Source organism: Actinia tenebrosa, unplaced genomic scaffold (assembly GCF_029948245.1).
Source record: "Actinia tenebrosa isolate PJP-AT-01 unplaced genomic scaffold, QUT_ActTen_1.0 PGA_scaffold14__42_contigs__length_11649687, whole genome shotgun sequence".
Taxonomy (NCBI): Eukaryota; Metazoa; Cnidaria; class Anthozoa; order Actiniaria; family Actiniidae; genus Actinia; species Actinia tenebrosa.
In genome coordinates this window covers 5,952,710-5,967,422 of record NW_028292574.1, presented here as the reverse complement: position 1 = coordinate 5,967,422, position 14,713 = coordinate 5,952,710, and the positions used below count along the sequence as shown (strand labels likewise).

Sequence of the window (14,713 nt, the reverse complement as noted above, 5' to 3'; positions counted from 1 at the left end):
TGTTGTACTGTAGTACGTTAAAGGGCTCGGAGAGCCACGGGAGCGTAACCCCCTTTTCGGCACGCGTGGTTGGGCAGCCATGGTTGTACACTGTGTTTTTTAGAACTAGGCCGGAAGTTGGTCTCGTAGTTTAAGAGCTAGTACTGACTTAATCCATCTCTGCGTATTATTACAGCCTGCAGATCGCTTAGAGTTGTTAGAACAGAAGGTTAAGACTCTGGAAAGAGAAAACGTCGTCGAGTCCTGCGAGAACGCCTTGGTCGCACTAAGGAACACCTTAATAGGCCGGCGTCGCTGTTTGACCGTTACGAAGCTGTTGAACTGTTGGAAACCCTGGTTTCCTGGTTCCCTAAAACCCTGTCATTTATGGGAAAAATTTCTTTCTCCCCTTTCTCGCTGTTCATCATCTGGGATTATCTTGTCGCGTCCTCCGTTGGCCCTGCGGGGCTCTTCTCAGTGCTCTAATTCCGGACCTAGTTCAGAGCCTGGGGCCAACAGAGGGTCGGGTTTCCGGGGTTACCTAGTCGCGCTCAACCTTGTTTGGTTTTGGTTGCGTTCTAGGTAAATGGTTCCCCATTTGCTTCGAGACTTCACGTTGCTGAAAGGCTAATCCCCGAAGGGACGATCCCCTTGAGGTGTATTACCGAGGAAACCCCACCCTTTGTTGGTCCAGGGCGGAGGCATTGGCTGACGTCCCGGTCTCTCACCCTGATAATTTACTGAGTGCTGTATAAACTTGTTTTTTGGTATTTTGTTCTGTTTCGGTCCTGCTTTTTACTGCTTTGGACTCGTTGGGCTTTGTTCCTTTGGTCACACGTCCCAGCGCCGATTTCACACCGATTATACAGGATTGGATGTGGGTTTTTGAGTATTGGGTATATGGGGTTGAACATAGTAAGAATAAAGGTTGGCATATTACTACTGGATTAGTTATTATGCACTATTACGACTGGAGTTTGGCTATATAGCATCTCGTTGTATTGTCGGGGACAAGGAGCGGATCTCGCCGCCATAACTTAATCATACTGCGACGTGATAATGGCTTCAGTGAGGATATATTACTATTACAAACGATGAAAAACGAGAGCTGAGGATTCAAGCTTTATTTTGGTACCAAACATGCCGTATTTTGCGAATAAGTTTCAAGGTTTTTGCTTCACAAAGTGCCTATTCTTGCAGAATGATCTCACAAATATTCGTCTCAAATCGGAGCTTTTCGAAAGTAAAAAACGAAAAGTATAAATTCGTTCAATCGACAACAGATTCGACATCAGTAATTTAGAGAGTATGTATTTTAAGGATCGACCCCGGCAAATGAGGTAACTAGTTCTGATTTTGAGAAATCCTGTTTATAACATTTCACCTTTTGTGTTTTTCTTGCAATTTAACAAAGCACTTATGGCAAGAAGGCTGTTAAAATCTAACTATCGAGACGAAAAGGTTTTTCCAAACAAATTAAAGTATGCTTGGTAAAAATTAAATGCTTTAATGTTATATATTGTTCTTCTACCCCGGCAAGTGGAAAACTGTTTACACAGAAATTTATAAATCGAGAACTATCTTGACTCTCTATACATTTCTTTGTAAAATCTGACTTAACTCGCTTAACACTTTCAAGCGACACCGCTGCATTTGTACGCAGGCGCATGACCGGCGATGTTTATAATCAAGCATGGCGGACAGTTTATTCCAGCATTAACGTTTACCAACTTGGAGATTTCAAAGTCTTTTTGCATTAATAAGTGACATAATTGTATAATTTTAATTGAAGATATTTGTTTTCAGAGCAGGTTCTGATGATATTGATGGTAATTAAGTTACGTATCGCAGAAGGTGAGAACTACCTTCTCTCAATCCAGTGTGAGACTGGTCAATATCAATTATTAATTTACAAGCCTCCTTATTACCAGTTTACTGAGAAAAATCTTTTTATTTCGCCTGGATTGGATTTGTTTTGGTCTTTTTGTTTTATTTTATTCTTTTTATTTATAACCCACCTTTTTACAATTTTACAATCTTTTTCTCGTCGACGTGTCGATTGTCGTTCTCGATTACATGTGTTAGTGTAAATCGTATAAAAAAATTGTTTTAGATCAAATTTTACAACCAACAAATATTTTATTAGACATACATAGTATAATTTCAAGTCACCAGACAATGGAATATTTTCTCCGAAAATAAAAGTTGAAAATTAACTGTTGAAAATTACTTGACATTTAAGGAGGCTCTGGGTAGTTTTGGTCTGGCACACCTAGCCGCCGCATTGAATCGGCTACAACTTCGTCTTGAATAACCCAATCTGCAAGCACAAGAGGTAAGCGAACTATTAAAATACTAATTACGGTTCAAATAGTAGCAAGGGTAAAACGCTGGCACACTTTGAAACTTATAATTAGCTATTTTTCTTTTTCTTTTCCTTCTTTCTTTCTCTTTCCAGCTTCCAGCTATTTAAACCCCCTACGCGCTTTTAGTTTATTTGAATTTGAATTTGTATCTTGAATATAAGTACTTGCATAGGACGTAAACGTCGTGTCTGGATTGGATAGAAGAGTTGTAAATTATTAAGGGTTGAATATCATAAGAAAACTCTATATTTCAATTATTTTCTTTAACACTTTTGTCCTTAAAGCAAAGGTAAGTAGCAATTGCTATTGAACAAGAACCGTATGGTTTCTTAGTAGTAATATACATGAAAAACATTACAAAAGGAAGGGACGAAACGTTAAATATTCAACACATGATATTTTATGAATTTCGTTAGTTCACAACAAACTATATTATATTCAAAGCGATATTGATATAGTCAAATCTCGTACCTGTAATTCAAAGGGTTTGTCACCTGTTTTAAACCAAAATGTGGCTGTTTGTCTTTTTTTAAAGTTGTTTGCTGTAAAATAATCTGAATCACTACAAATGAGGACATTTGGATTAGCTGACTTTGCAGACTTCGAACTACTGGGGTCGTAACTTATAACTGACAGTTGTTAAACGTGTTCAGAAAACTTTGCGGCTCAGTCTTCGGATCTTGTAGACCAAAATATTGTGTAAGCACTTACCACATCGTGTTTAATAGTCTTGCTCATAGTCTTTTTCGTTTCCGTTTTTGTTTTTGTTTTACTACGCTATAGAATAGCTGAAGTAGTTTTTTTGGACCGCCGGGCTCATTTTCCTCAATTCATGTCTGAGTTGGTCGTTGTAAAGACGGCTGCCATTGTGGAGCAAATGTAGTAGTCAGGTTCAATCCCTTTACATCCGTATTACAATAGAAATGTCACACGTTTGACATTCTAAACCGACTGCATGAATGGCGCAAATGAATAAATTATAATATAATTATGTCATGTGCCATTTCGGTCTCAGCTTTTATCTTCTATGTTTTCGAACTCGACAACGATTCTTCAATTGAGTGTATGTAACATAAATTGATTCGAATAGTTCATGATGATCTGGTATCTCTGTATCTGTATCTCTACTTATTTCCAATCGATTGACTTAAGGGGTGATTTACAGTGTGCATTTTAAAAAAGTGTCTAAGCCAGAAGTTAACATGAAAAAAGTTTATCGCGTACCCAAAGACTCATTTCTTCTGGGCTGCGGTGACTAAGAACAAGGCAACTATAAGCAATCTGAATATTGGCAGTCATAAATTAAACATGAATGAAAACTTATATCTTGTTAAAGCTTTGTTATTATTTAACAATTATTTGCCGAAGCCGAAGTGAATTTATTTTATTCTATTTTTCATTTTTATTTAGCATTTACCTCGCATCAAATCATAGTTTTAAAAAATGAAAAATATAAACAAATTACAAGCAGATGAGAGGTAAGGGATACCGTCACAGGTTTCCCCCGGACCCTTTTCGAGTTCCAAATTACCGCTGTGTTTCTTGATTACAGACTCATTTGCTTAGGCTAAACCTCGATTTTGTGAAGTTTTCCAGTCAAGGTCCGTCTAATTTCAAAGTGTTCGTATTGTTGAACTTGTGCATTGTTTACTTTACCGTTGGTATTTGCGAGTAATTAGACACTGATTCGAGGCTTAGCCTGAGCAAATGAGTCTGTAATCAAGAAACACAGCGGTAATTTGGAACGTGACAAGGGTCTATTACGACGGTCCCATGAATAAAATGACATTAAATTATTGAACATTAACTTATTTACAGGAGAAAATTTTTTTTGCTAATGAGAGTCCTTTGCTTCATTTGATGCAGACAGTCTACTGCAGTCATCAATGTTGTAGGTTTCTCTTAGAGCTGTTTGGTAGTAGTTAAAATACAAAAAAAAAAATCACATTTCTGGCTCAAAGAGTATAGCACACTATTGGTCCCTCTCAAGTATCATTTCAAACTGGGGGAATATTTACCGAGACGCGAGTCTTCGAGCTTCACTGAGGCTGAGGCAAATAATTGTTTTAGTATAAATACACAGGTGGTTCTTTCAAAAAAAGAAAAGAAAAAAAAAGAAGATAAAAGACATTTTTTTAAATAATATAAAATATAATAATATAAATTATCATGATCATAGATTTTATTTCCACCTTTAGCATCCAGACAGTAGCTGATACAACGTACCATCAATGATGTACTCCGTCCTTGGCCTGCTGATGTCTCTTCCATTCCATCCTGCATGACATCTGGTGCCTTGATTGTCCTTCAACGTACACACAAACGAACTTCATACTCAAGCACCATGTTCTGTCATCAACAACGGTGAAGAACTACCAAGAATGCTACGATAAACGTGCATCTACCACGGATTGCCATAGCATGAGTTTCTATGACAGGAGCCAAAGATGCGAGTTGAACAAAGGCAGTCACTTGTCCAATCCTGTTGACTTGGTTTACAACGAAGAAGGCACTTATTCGGTTCATGATAGTCGGTCTGTGGCGACGTGCAGTGACAAATATTGTGGTACTGATACCATTCGTGTGATGAAATATAACACCTTCGAATGCAAAGGTGAGTGGACATCAAGCTTTCTCCCATACAAAGTCGTCGTTTTTTGTGGCTATCTGTTTCTATATTTATATTTGGTAAGCTTGCCGTATTTGAAGTTTATCCCAGATTTTTGGTGATTTTTTTCGCCATTTAAAGCTTTAAAATGTCGACTAACAAAACTTGGACTGACAAAACCTGGACTGATAAAACCTGGACTGATAAAACCAGGACTGTCAAAACCTGGACTGATAAAACCTGAACTGATAAAACCTGGACTGATAAAACCAGGACTGTCAAAACTTGGACTGACAAAACCAGGACTGACAAAAGCTGGACTGATAAAACCTGGACTGATAAAACCAGGACTGATAAAACCAGGACTGATGAAACCAGGACTGAGAAAACCAGGACTGAAAAAACCTGGACTGATAAAACCTGGACTGATAAAACCTGGACTGATAAAACCTGTACTTATAAAACCTGGACCGATAAAACCAGGACTGATAAAACCTGGACTGATAAAACCTGCACTGATTATACCTGGACTGATTATACCTGGACTGATAGAACCTGGACCGATAATAACCTGCACTGATGAAACCTGGACTGATGAAACCTGGACTGATAAAACCTGGACTGATAGAACCTGGACCGATAATAACCTGCACTGATGAAACCTGGACTGATGAAACCTGGACTGATAAAACCTAGCAGCAGTAAGGGGGACTCGCGGTCACCATTCGGAATCGCCCGGGAATTACCCGTGTTTACGCACTAGCGTCCCCCGCGGGAATTACCCGTGTCCCGTTACATGTTGCGCGAAAGTTGGGAATATTTGTCTTATATATGCATGAATGTAAAAAGTTCACCAATGACTTCTGTATAATTTGCCTAAGATCCAAAGTTAACATACCCAAGCCTCGGGGTTTCTGGTGTTGTGGTAAGAAAATGCAAATAGAAGACGACACGTCAGCACAGTGTTACGAGTGTGGTAAGAATATTCGTAATGCCGTACCAAATGCTACCAGAGAGCAGTATTACGCCAATGGAGGTCGGAAGAAGACCCCATATAAGAGAATAAAATACTTCAGGGACTGGATGAGTCATATCCAAGGTTTACATCCGGTATATTTAAGCGACGAAGTAAGGAAGAAAATCATAGACCACTTAGAAGAGACAACCCCGCAAAGTCTACGGAAGACATTGAAAAAATTAAGACTAGGGAAATATTACAAAGCTATTCCCTATCTTTTGTCTGAAATTACCGGTAAGTCTATTCCTGAGGTTTCTGATATGAGCAGAGCCGAGTGGATGTTTTGTCGGCTGGATAAGGGTATTCCTTATTATCCTGACGTAATTTACGAAATATTTTACAAAATAGACCCCAACCACCCCCTGTTAGGATGGATTCCGAGGCGACAATAACATATTACGTGTATTTATATTATGCGTAATAATTTGCCAAATAAGGTCATGCAAATAATTTATATTACGCGTAATAATTCGCCAAATAATTCATATTACGCGTAATAATTCACTGAATTTATATTACGCGTAATAATTTGCCAAATAATTCATATTACGCGTAATAATTCGCCAAATAATTCATATTACGCGTAATAATTCACTGAATTTATATTACGCGTAATAATTCACTGAATTTATATTACGCGTAATAATTCACTGAATTTATATTACGCGTAATTTCTAGACTGACGTTCGATATGTAAATAGAATCCCGTCACGATATTTACTGAGCAAGCTTTCTTTGAAGCTCTTCTTTCGCCTCCTGGTAGATCTTTTTGCGAGATTCCTCGGAAAGATCTTTTACGACTGTTTTTTTATTCCTTATGTCCGACTTTAATTTCTCGTACTTTTCCTCTTCGGCCAGAATAAGCGAGAATTCTACGTCGTCTATCTTTCTGTCACGCAAAGCCTTTGAGACAAGATCGGTAATTGTATTTACTTTAGCCCTTGACAGAGCTATTGTCGTGTCATGCTTGGATATTTTGCTTGACAACTGCTTCATAATACCCGTAGCAACAGCAGAAATAATACCACAGGCTGCCCCAACGCCGGCCAAAGGAACTCCAACGATTATTCCCGGTCCGGTAAGCGAAGTAGCAACGCCAGAGCCCGTTAACACAACAGATATGGATCCTGAAGTTATCGCAATCTTATGTAGCGTACTCCGGGCTCTGACGTATTTCTTCCTAACTTTTTCGTAGTGTTTTGTCTGCCCTTCCAAGTAAGCCAGGATTAAGTTCGCTTTATTCAGACGAAAGTTTTCAGCATCCGTTATTGGTGCCGTAGTGTGATAATTGGGAACATCTGGGTACAACTGAGGTGCTGATGGTATAACATCCATTATATATACTAATGTACGACGCTTTTGGGAATGATATTGAGGAGCAGCCACATCACGATAATCGAGATTACTGGAATTGGAGGGCCTTTAGGAAGATGTTTCCACATGCAGACCCTAGTAAGTTCGAAAGAAGATCCGATGGGATTTACTTTAACGGCTCCAGAATGTACAGCAATGAGGATTTGAAACCTACGCTGGTCGATCAGATAGACTCTCAACTGAAGCATCCTAAGCCTAAACCCGTGCAAGGTTGGTCAAAGGAATTATTGCTGGGTACCAGTACTTATCCGATACCCGCAGTTTCATTTGATAAACACCCAAGCTTGGACCTAACGCTGAACATGCGGATCTCTAACAAGCATTCCTTTCCGTTAAAGGTGCGAGATATCTTCAAAAACGTGCCCATTGTTCATACCACCGCTAAGGAATCTCATGAATGGTTAAGTGGTCCTAACATGCGTTATTGGCCGCAGCAGCTGAACTTTGCGGTTTGGTGTGCCACTAGCGGCTGTGGTGTAAGTGCAAACTTGATGAAGAATTCAATATTTATGTTTCATTTTCACTTCACGGTTAGAAGAATACTGCATGAAATGGGTGTTATTGCGCTGCCGGGAGATGCCACGTTTTATCCAAGAGATAATAAATACAACGTTCCTGCTTACGACCGACTTTGTAAGGAGTTCGGTGTTGTAGGGAAGGATTTCAGGTGTACCGCGGGTGCTAACAATGGTTTGGGGCACATTTGGGCTTATTGGGGGATTGGCGGACACGAGCTAAGTGATAAGGAAGTCCACGCGTTGAATTTACAATGGACCATGGCTTCCCACCCAGAAACCCATTATCATTTGAAGAATGAGTGGTGGTGGTTGGAGGGTCCAGTTAAGGATACCAAGCAAGTCCGCGATGGACCTTTGTTCAAAGACCTTTGTTCAAAGAGGGTGGTAAGTATGCCGGGGCTAATCCACTGATTATTAAGATTACCAACGACGAGCAAACGAAGCAATATCTTAACTTTATACCCCCAGAAGGTAAAGGACTAACTAGAGCCGGCTTTGCCCGTTTGAACCGCAGCATAGAAGCTTACGTGTATTCCATTTTGGGAGCTCAGGTAAACACCCGATCCAGCATAATCGGAAATACGGGCGCCGCAGAAGAAACGCGAGCCGAAGCTTTGATTCTATTCGAAAGTTCAATCTTGGAGGGCGACATTAGCAAGGGCGTACAGCGTTACCAACTAGCTATACAAAATTCTAAGGCAAGGTTGGACTATGCAGTAGCCCCGGGTTGTTGGTTAATGCCCAGTAATTTATCTATAAATACTGGCTCTGTAGTAGGATACAACAACAAACTTCAACGAGCTACTAAGGATATGAAGTTTGGGGTGAACGACGTGAACTCTGACACTCTTAGGAACATTCCTCACTTCGTAGAGAAGCCAAAAAAGTCACTCGAAACGAAGCTACCCGTAGTTAAGAAACCATTAAAGAAGGTTATGCCTGCGATACTTGAGGAATATGACCATAACTTACTAAAAGCCGGCTTAGCCGCCGCAGGCGTTGGTCTGAGCTATTATATATGGCGATGAACAACCCCTACATAGCTGGAGTAGATTGTGTTTATACGACTTACACAGGCGAGAAAAAATACACCCAGGCATCTTGGGCTGATGTCACGGGCATGTCCGTGAATTTGAACTACTCGGGAAAGAAGTTAATCCTTTGTAGTATTTGCATTGGCACGAGCAGTCACGCCAACGTCGGCTTTAGGTTCCTGGATGAGAATGGCGTACTGCAGCCTATGAGAAATAAGACAAACAACAGGGAGCCTGTACATTTCTCCGTAGAGCCGCCAACGAATAGTGCCGAAAATCATTCCGTTTGGACTTTCCACATGGTTACCGATTGCCACGGAAAGGTAAAGCTGCAGATAAGAGTAGATGATACGGGAAATGTCGCGGTAAATAGCATGGAGGATCAAAGAGATTACGCTTATAATCACGAGAGCATCAGCACTCTTACGGTGCTTAGTCTTTAAATATATGAATCCACATGCGAAGGAAGATTGGTTCCTTTATTACTTTGGGGAGGAGGACTACGTGAATGATAAATGGTTTGATACCGGGCTGTGGGTAAAGGTTGGAGGCCTGGGATTAATCATGTGTACTATTAGTATTTCAACGGGGTGGTCATGTAATGTTGGGTTTAGGATCGTTGATGAGAGTAATCAACCATTACAGCCTTACAGAAAAAAAGATAACGATAGGAACTCAACCCACTTCACATTTGAAGCTAACAGAGTTTCCGCAGAAGACTTAACGCCAGTAACTTTTCACATGATAGCTAATTGTCAATATGCGAAGTTACAGATTCGCCCTAGTGATAAGATGCCGTCAGGGGGTGCTAACGCCGGCGAGCTGGGTCGCGTTCAAATAAATGCCGCCCCGTCAAAAGATCCTCCAACGAATGCTATTTGGAATCATAAGCCCATTAGCACCATGAGCGTGCTGCCGCTAGTTCCGCATTATCAAGGCGGCGCGAATGCTATCTTTACTTATCCCCAGTCGAGGACGCCTCGGATGCCTGACGACGATAAGCCCCCAGTAATACACGAGGATAAGATTAACCCTTCATCTTCTTCAGGAGTACCACTCCAATAGCGACGACCAAGATCCAAATGTTGTTGCCCACACACTTTAGCAGTTTGCCGCCGGTCTTCAGTACCAAACCTAAGGTGCTACCAAGCAAGCCCGGAATGCTTGCTGCCATTTTTTTACCCAATTCCGTTAACCCACTACCAAACTTCTTACCCATCTTAGACATTTCGTTACCCACCTTCTTTCCCATTGCCTTCGCAGCCGCACCCGCGCCCCCAATTGCATCCATAATAGCAACCACCGCACCAGCAATACCGCCCGCAAATGCCAACGGCACGCCAATTTTTAAGAGGTACTTCATTACCGTCTTTACTTTTGTTTAGTAGTGGTGGCCCCCCGCTGCCGCTCTGCGGTAGCAAGCCTCGTCCTTGCCTCCTCAAGCCTTTCCAGGGTTTCCTCCAATTCCCTTTGCGCAGCTACCCGCTCTTCTTCGGGGCGCGCTTGCTCAGCTATTATTTCCCGTTGTGTGTTGGCGTGGTGCTCTAAGTCTTCGACGGCGCCACTTAATTGTCGGATTTGCTCATCTTTATGGGCGACTTCATCCAACAACTGCATTTTGTGTTGCTCGACTCTAAGCAGGGTGTTGGAGGACTCCATGAGTTCTTCGTCCCTTTCATCTAAGCCTCTTATGGCGTCCTGAAGGGCCTGAAATGTTCCCCTTCGGTCTGCCTTAGCTTCGTCGAGCCTTTCCATGAGGGCCGCATATCTTCCATTCATTACGTCCCTTTCCTCTTTTACGGCTTATAATTCCCTAGTTAATTCTCGTGGGTCTCCCCCGCGGTCATACGTTAAGTCCTTAATTCTGTCCACAAGCCTTGTTATTTCAGCGTCGTCCTTTTCCCTTTTAAGGGAGGCTACTTCTGCTATCTTTCCCTGCTCCAGGTCAGAGATTTCCTCGTTTTGCCTTTCTATTTCCGCAGTTAGGCTTTGGATTTCTTCCCTTGCATTTCGAAGTTGCATGACTTTTTGGTCTTCGCTCTTTCCACCTGCTTCAGGTGGTAGATTTGCAAGGGCGCCAAAGAACCTTTGCCTGCCGACGTTTATCTGCTCCTCAGACATTTGCTCCTGTATTGCTAAGTTAGGACTTCCAATGGCCCGCCTTAACGTTTTAGGAATCTTGGGGTCGGGAAAGAAATTCCCCCGCTCATCTCTAATTAAGTAAATCTTAGAGCCGCTTTTTGGGAGCCTACCAAGAATTATTTCCTTACCATATTCCTCATCTTCGTCAAACACCATTATTGCTTTTTTAGGATCCCAATCGGGCAATAACTCCCTTAGCCTATCGAAGTCGTCCGGCTGGTCTTTGCCTATGGATTCGTCCATTTGTTCTTGGACTCTTTGAAGCCATTGGGCGTCGGGGGCTTCAGGGACCAAGTCATCCATTTGTAGATATTCCGGAATAGGCTTGTATGGATTCTTGGACTTATACTTTTCCCTTAAGGAGCGCATAGCATCGCGGAATCTACTGCCATACCTGTTAAGTAACTTACTAAAGAGGCCTCGTTTATCCACGTTGTCATCAGGACGCAAAGACTCATACTCGTCGTCGTTAATGTCTACTTGACCTTCTTCGATAAGGGGATCAAAATCCGTTCCTTCTACTTCCATTATATATGATAAGCTCAAAGTTAAATCCCAACGTATTACCTAAGCAGGTTGGCGGACTGAAAGCAGAACGCACCTTTCACCGGGTCACATTCACACCTTCTAGCGCAAAGCCAGGAGAAACCTTGTACGTAGGCGTGCCCCGTCTAACGGATAACCTAGTATTGGTTCCTGGTACCTTGGCTTTAAGGTTTGACCTAGCAATACAACCAAGCACCAAGGACAAGCGCTATACCGTCAATAACGTGGGTAGGAACCTCGTTTCTAAGATGAGAATCAAGTTCGCAGGTGAATCCCTCTTGGATTTGAATAGGTACGATTGTACACCACGTATAAGGATCTGTGGCTAACAGCCTTCGACCGTGCACAAAAGATAGAGCAGGGAATTGGAAGTGTTATTCTTCGTAAGCTTCGCAGCGACACCAACCCGGCGCCTACGGACTCCGGCGGGGCAACCGCAGTAGCAGACGCAACAAGGGTAAAGACCGCCTAAGGTAGCAAGTACGTTATCCCTTTGGATTTCGAAGTAATTACGAGTCATGGTGTGTACTACCCCAGGCAGTTATCCGAGTTACAGTTTGAAGTAACCTTGGCGGACACTACGAACGTCATTGGAGGCATGGACAGCGCAATTAGCGGGGCCGTTGATCCTTATTCTATCACCAACTTAGAGCTACAGTACGAAACGGTATACAGCGAAGAGCTGGCCCGTAGCGCTGGCATGGAATACAGCTCCGGAAAGGCATTCCTTTACGACCACGTGGTGATGTATAAGACGTTTAGCTTCTTGGATAAGACGGATGAGGTTATCAACCAAAGCATTAACCTCCCTAGACGTAGTTTGACGGGGTTGATGCTGGTGTTTGCCAAACCCTATGAGGCTGGTAAGCGCAACTCCGAGGCCTTTCACAACCCCAACATTACTAACGTAGGGGTCAACATAAACGGCGTTCCAAACAAGGTTTACTCACAGGGGATAAAGCCCGCAGACGTGTACAGAGAGGCCATGCGCAAGTTTGGCGACCAAATTAGCCCCGAGGAATTCTTTAAGGATAAGTATGCGCTGTGGATTGATATGCGCACCATTAACGACGAAGACCTGCATGGTCAGGGTTTACGTCTAGTAAATACGCAGGATGGCATAACATTGGAGATCAAGCGCACCAAAAACGCCAGTGTCGGCGACGGCGACAAGATAAACTGCTACGTCTTCGTCGTGTCTGACGCGCAACTGAGCGTAGAAATGAATCAGCTAAAGAGCGTTGCCTATTGATCCACTCGCTCATCCTTTTGATAAAAAATATCGTTGGTATATAATGCTTCGCGTATTCGAAAACAACGAAACCAAACTGCAATGCATAGTGCAAGGCGATAAACTATACTTCAAAGCAAAGGAAGTGGCGGCTGCGTTGGGTTACGAACGCCCAAAAGATGCAATTAAGGTGCATGTTCGTGAAAAGTATAAGGTAAAGCTTAGCGAACTTAAAGTGGAGGTGAATCGCCTCCCCTCGTATTCACAGCCTAATTCCCTGTACGTAACCGAATCTGGGTTGTATCAACTAATATTTAGCTCTAAGATGCCAACGGCAGAGACATTCCAGGATTGGGTCCTCGAGGACGTTCTTCCCGCATTGAGAAAGACAGGTAAGTATGAAATAGAAAGGCGGTTCGATAGTCCTAACAAGTTAGTCTTCAAAATGGAAAATGAGTTTGACCTGCATAAGAAAGTCGTGGACTACATACGCCGCTTCTACCCACAGATGCTCATAGCGCCCGGCTTAGGGGAATTGCAGGATTCTGACAGCAAACGCATAAAATGCTGGCAGAAGGGTTATCAAAGGGGTCAACCCGACCTCTTAATACTGAACGCGCATTTAAGGTATGAAGGGCTTTGCATCGAATTAAAGACGCCGAAAGGAAATGGCATACTCTCCGCAGACCAACGCAAGATAATTTCGCGGTATGACGCGAATGGTTACCTGACCATGGTTAGCAACGATTATGACGTCATCTGTCGTGCCCTTAGCAACTACGCGGAAGGCATCCGTATCCCTGTCGGTGGTGCTGCAAACGCTTCAAGACTACGGAGACAAGGGCAACGCATTTAAGAATATTTCATAGATATAATGATCGTCAACCAAATACACTGGCGTGACCTGATTTGCGGTAAAGCATACGAAATAAAAAATTACGTCGTCTTCGAAGACATCGACCGTTTACGGTTAGTCCTCAAAGACTTAGAAGGTAAGGAATATTCCCTTTGGGCGCCGGATTGCGTGCGGTACGTAATTCAGGGCGAGGAATTCACCCACTTACGCAGGCCATGGCAAGGTAAATGGCCGATGGAAGTTTGACATTGAAAGAAGAGTCACTCCATCTCCTCTTGTAGTTAAGCGCGTCTGCTAAAGTCCGCTGCGCTTTAGGATCCGCGGAGCACCAATGTCCCACAAAGGATCCTTCGGAGAATACCCTGTCGCAATGAAGGCAGGTGTATTTTTTACGCGGTTTGTGTATCGGTGGCTTACGAGGGCGTAATGCCAGTCGGCAGGTAGTTCGCATAGTAATACAGTCCATATATTGGAAGGGTAATTAGGGAATGCTCCCAGAAAGCAGCTGCGTAGGCTAGCATATATTGCCTTTAAAAGGGGTTTCTGACTCTATTTTTGATTATTAATAGATTATGCAAGCGCCCTTAAAAGGGGGTCCTTTTTTATTTTTTTTTGTTCCCCGCCAGTTATACTTAATAATATAATAAAAATAAGAAATGGAGGTGAGAGTCTTTGCACAAACCTACTTTGCTATCTAAGCAGCCTACTAATCAGTACGGGCTTTCCTTGCCGCATCATTGACGGCATTTTCGCCAGCTTCGAAGCGAATCTAAAGTATCCTTGAAACGGCATGCAGTGTAGGGCACTGCCAAACACCTGTTGGGCACTTCTGACAGCACGCAGCGCTCACAAAGTTGCCTCCCCAATGTTCTCTATGCCTCACACCTTTACGCCTTAGACGCAGCAAACTCCGCAAAACGCGCTGGTCAATGTCCTTCTTCCGGCGCGTGAAACTCTTTGGGTTTCCTTTGGGCAACAATCGTTGCAGCAACGTCGCCGTGCTCCTCGCAAAGCCACGACTCAGCAGGTAGTAATTTGCCT

The 14,713-nt window shown here is 42.7% G+C and overlaps 2 protein-coding genes and 1 long non-coding RNA gene across 3 annotated transcripts in view; 1 reads left to right on the top strand and 2 right to left on the bottom strand.

Moving 5' to 3' along the window:
- The window catches only part of LOC116304287 (uncharacterized), a gene marked incomplete in the record, with an annotated part of 204,442 nt that overhangs the window by 158,394 nt on the left and 31,335 nt on the right, over window positions 1-14,713 (top strand).
- Window positions 2,001-3,256, bottom strand: LOC148911312 (uncharacterized). Its single transcript, XR_016119796.1, has 3 exons — window positions 3,057-3,256; window positions 2,817-2,907; window positions 2,001-2,299 (listed from the first exon to the last, which is right to left on the bottom strand). It is a non-coding gene; the product is annotated as an uncharacterized LOC148911312 (long non-coding RNA).
- Window positions 10,283-11,437, bottom strand: LOC148911311 (uncharacterized; the record flags this gene model as incomplete). The annotated part of the gene is given in 1 exon segment (XM_089029788.1): window positions 10,283-11,437. A coding segment is annotated over 1 exon segment (708 nt). The 3' UTR covers window positions 10,283-10,700.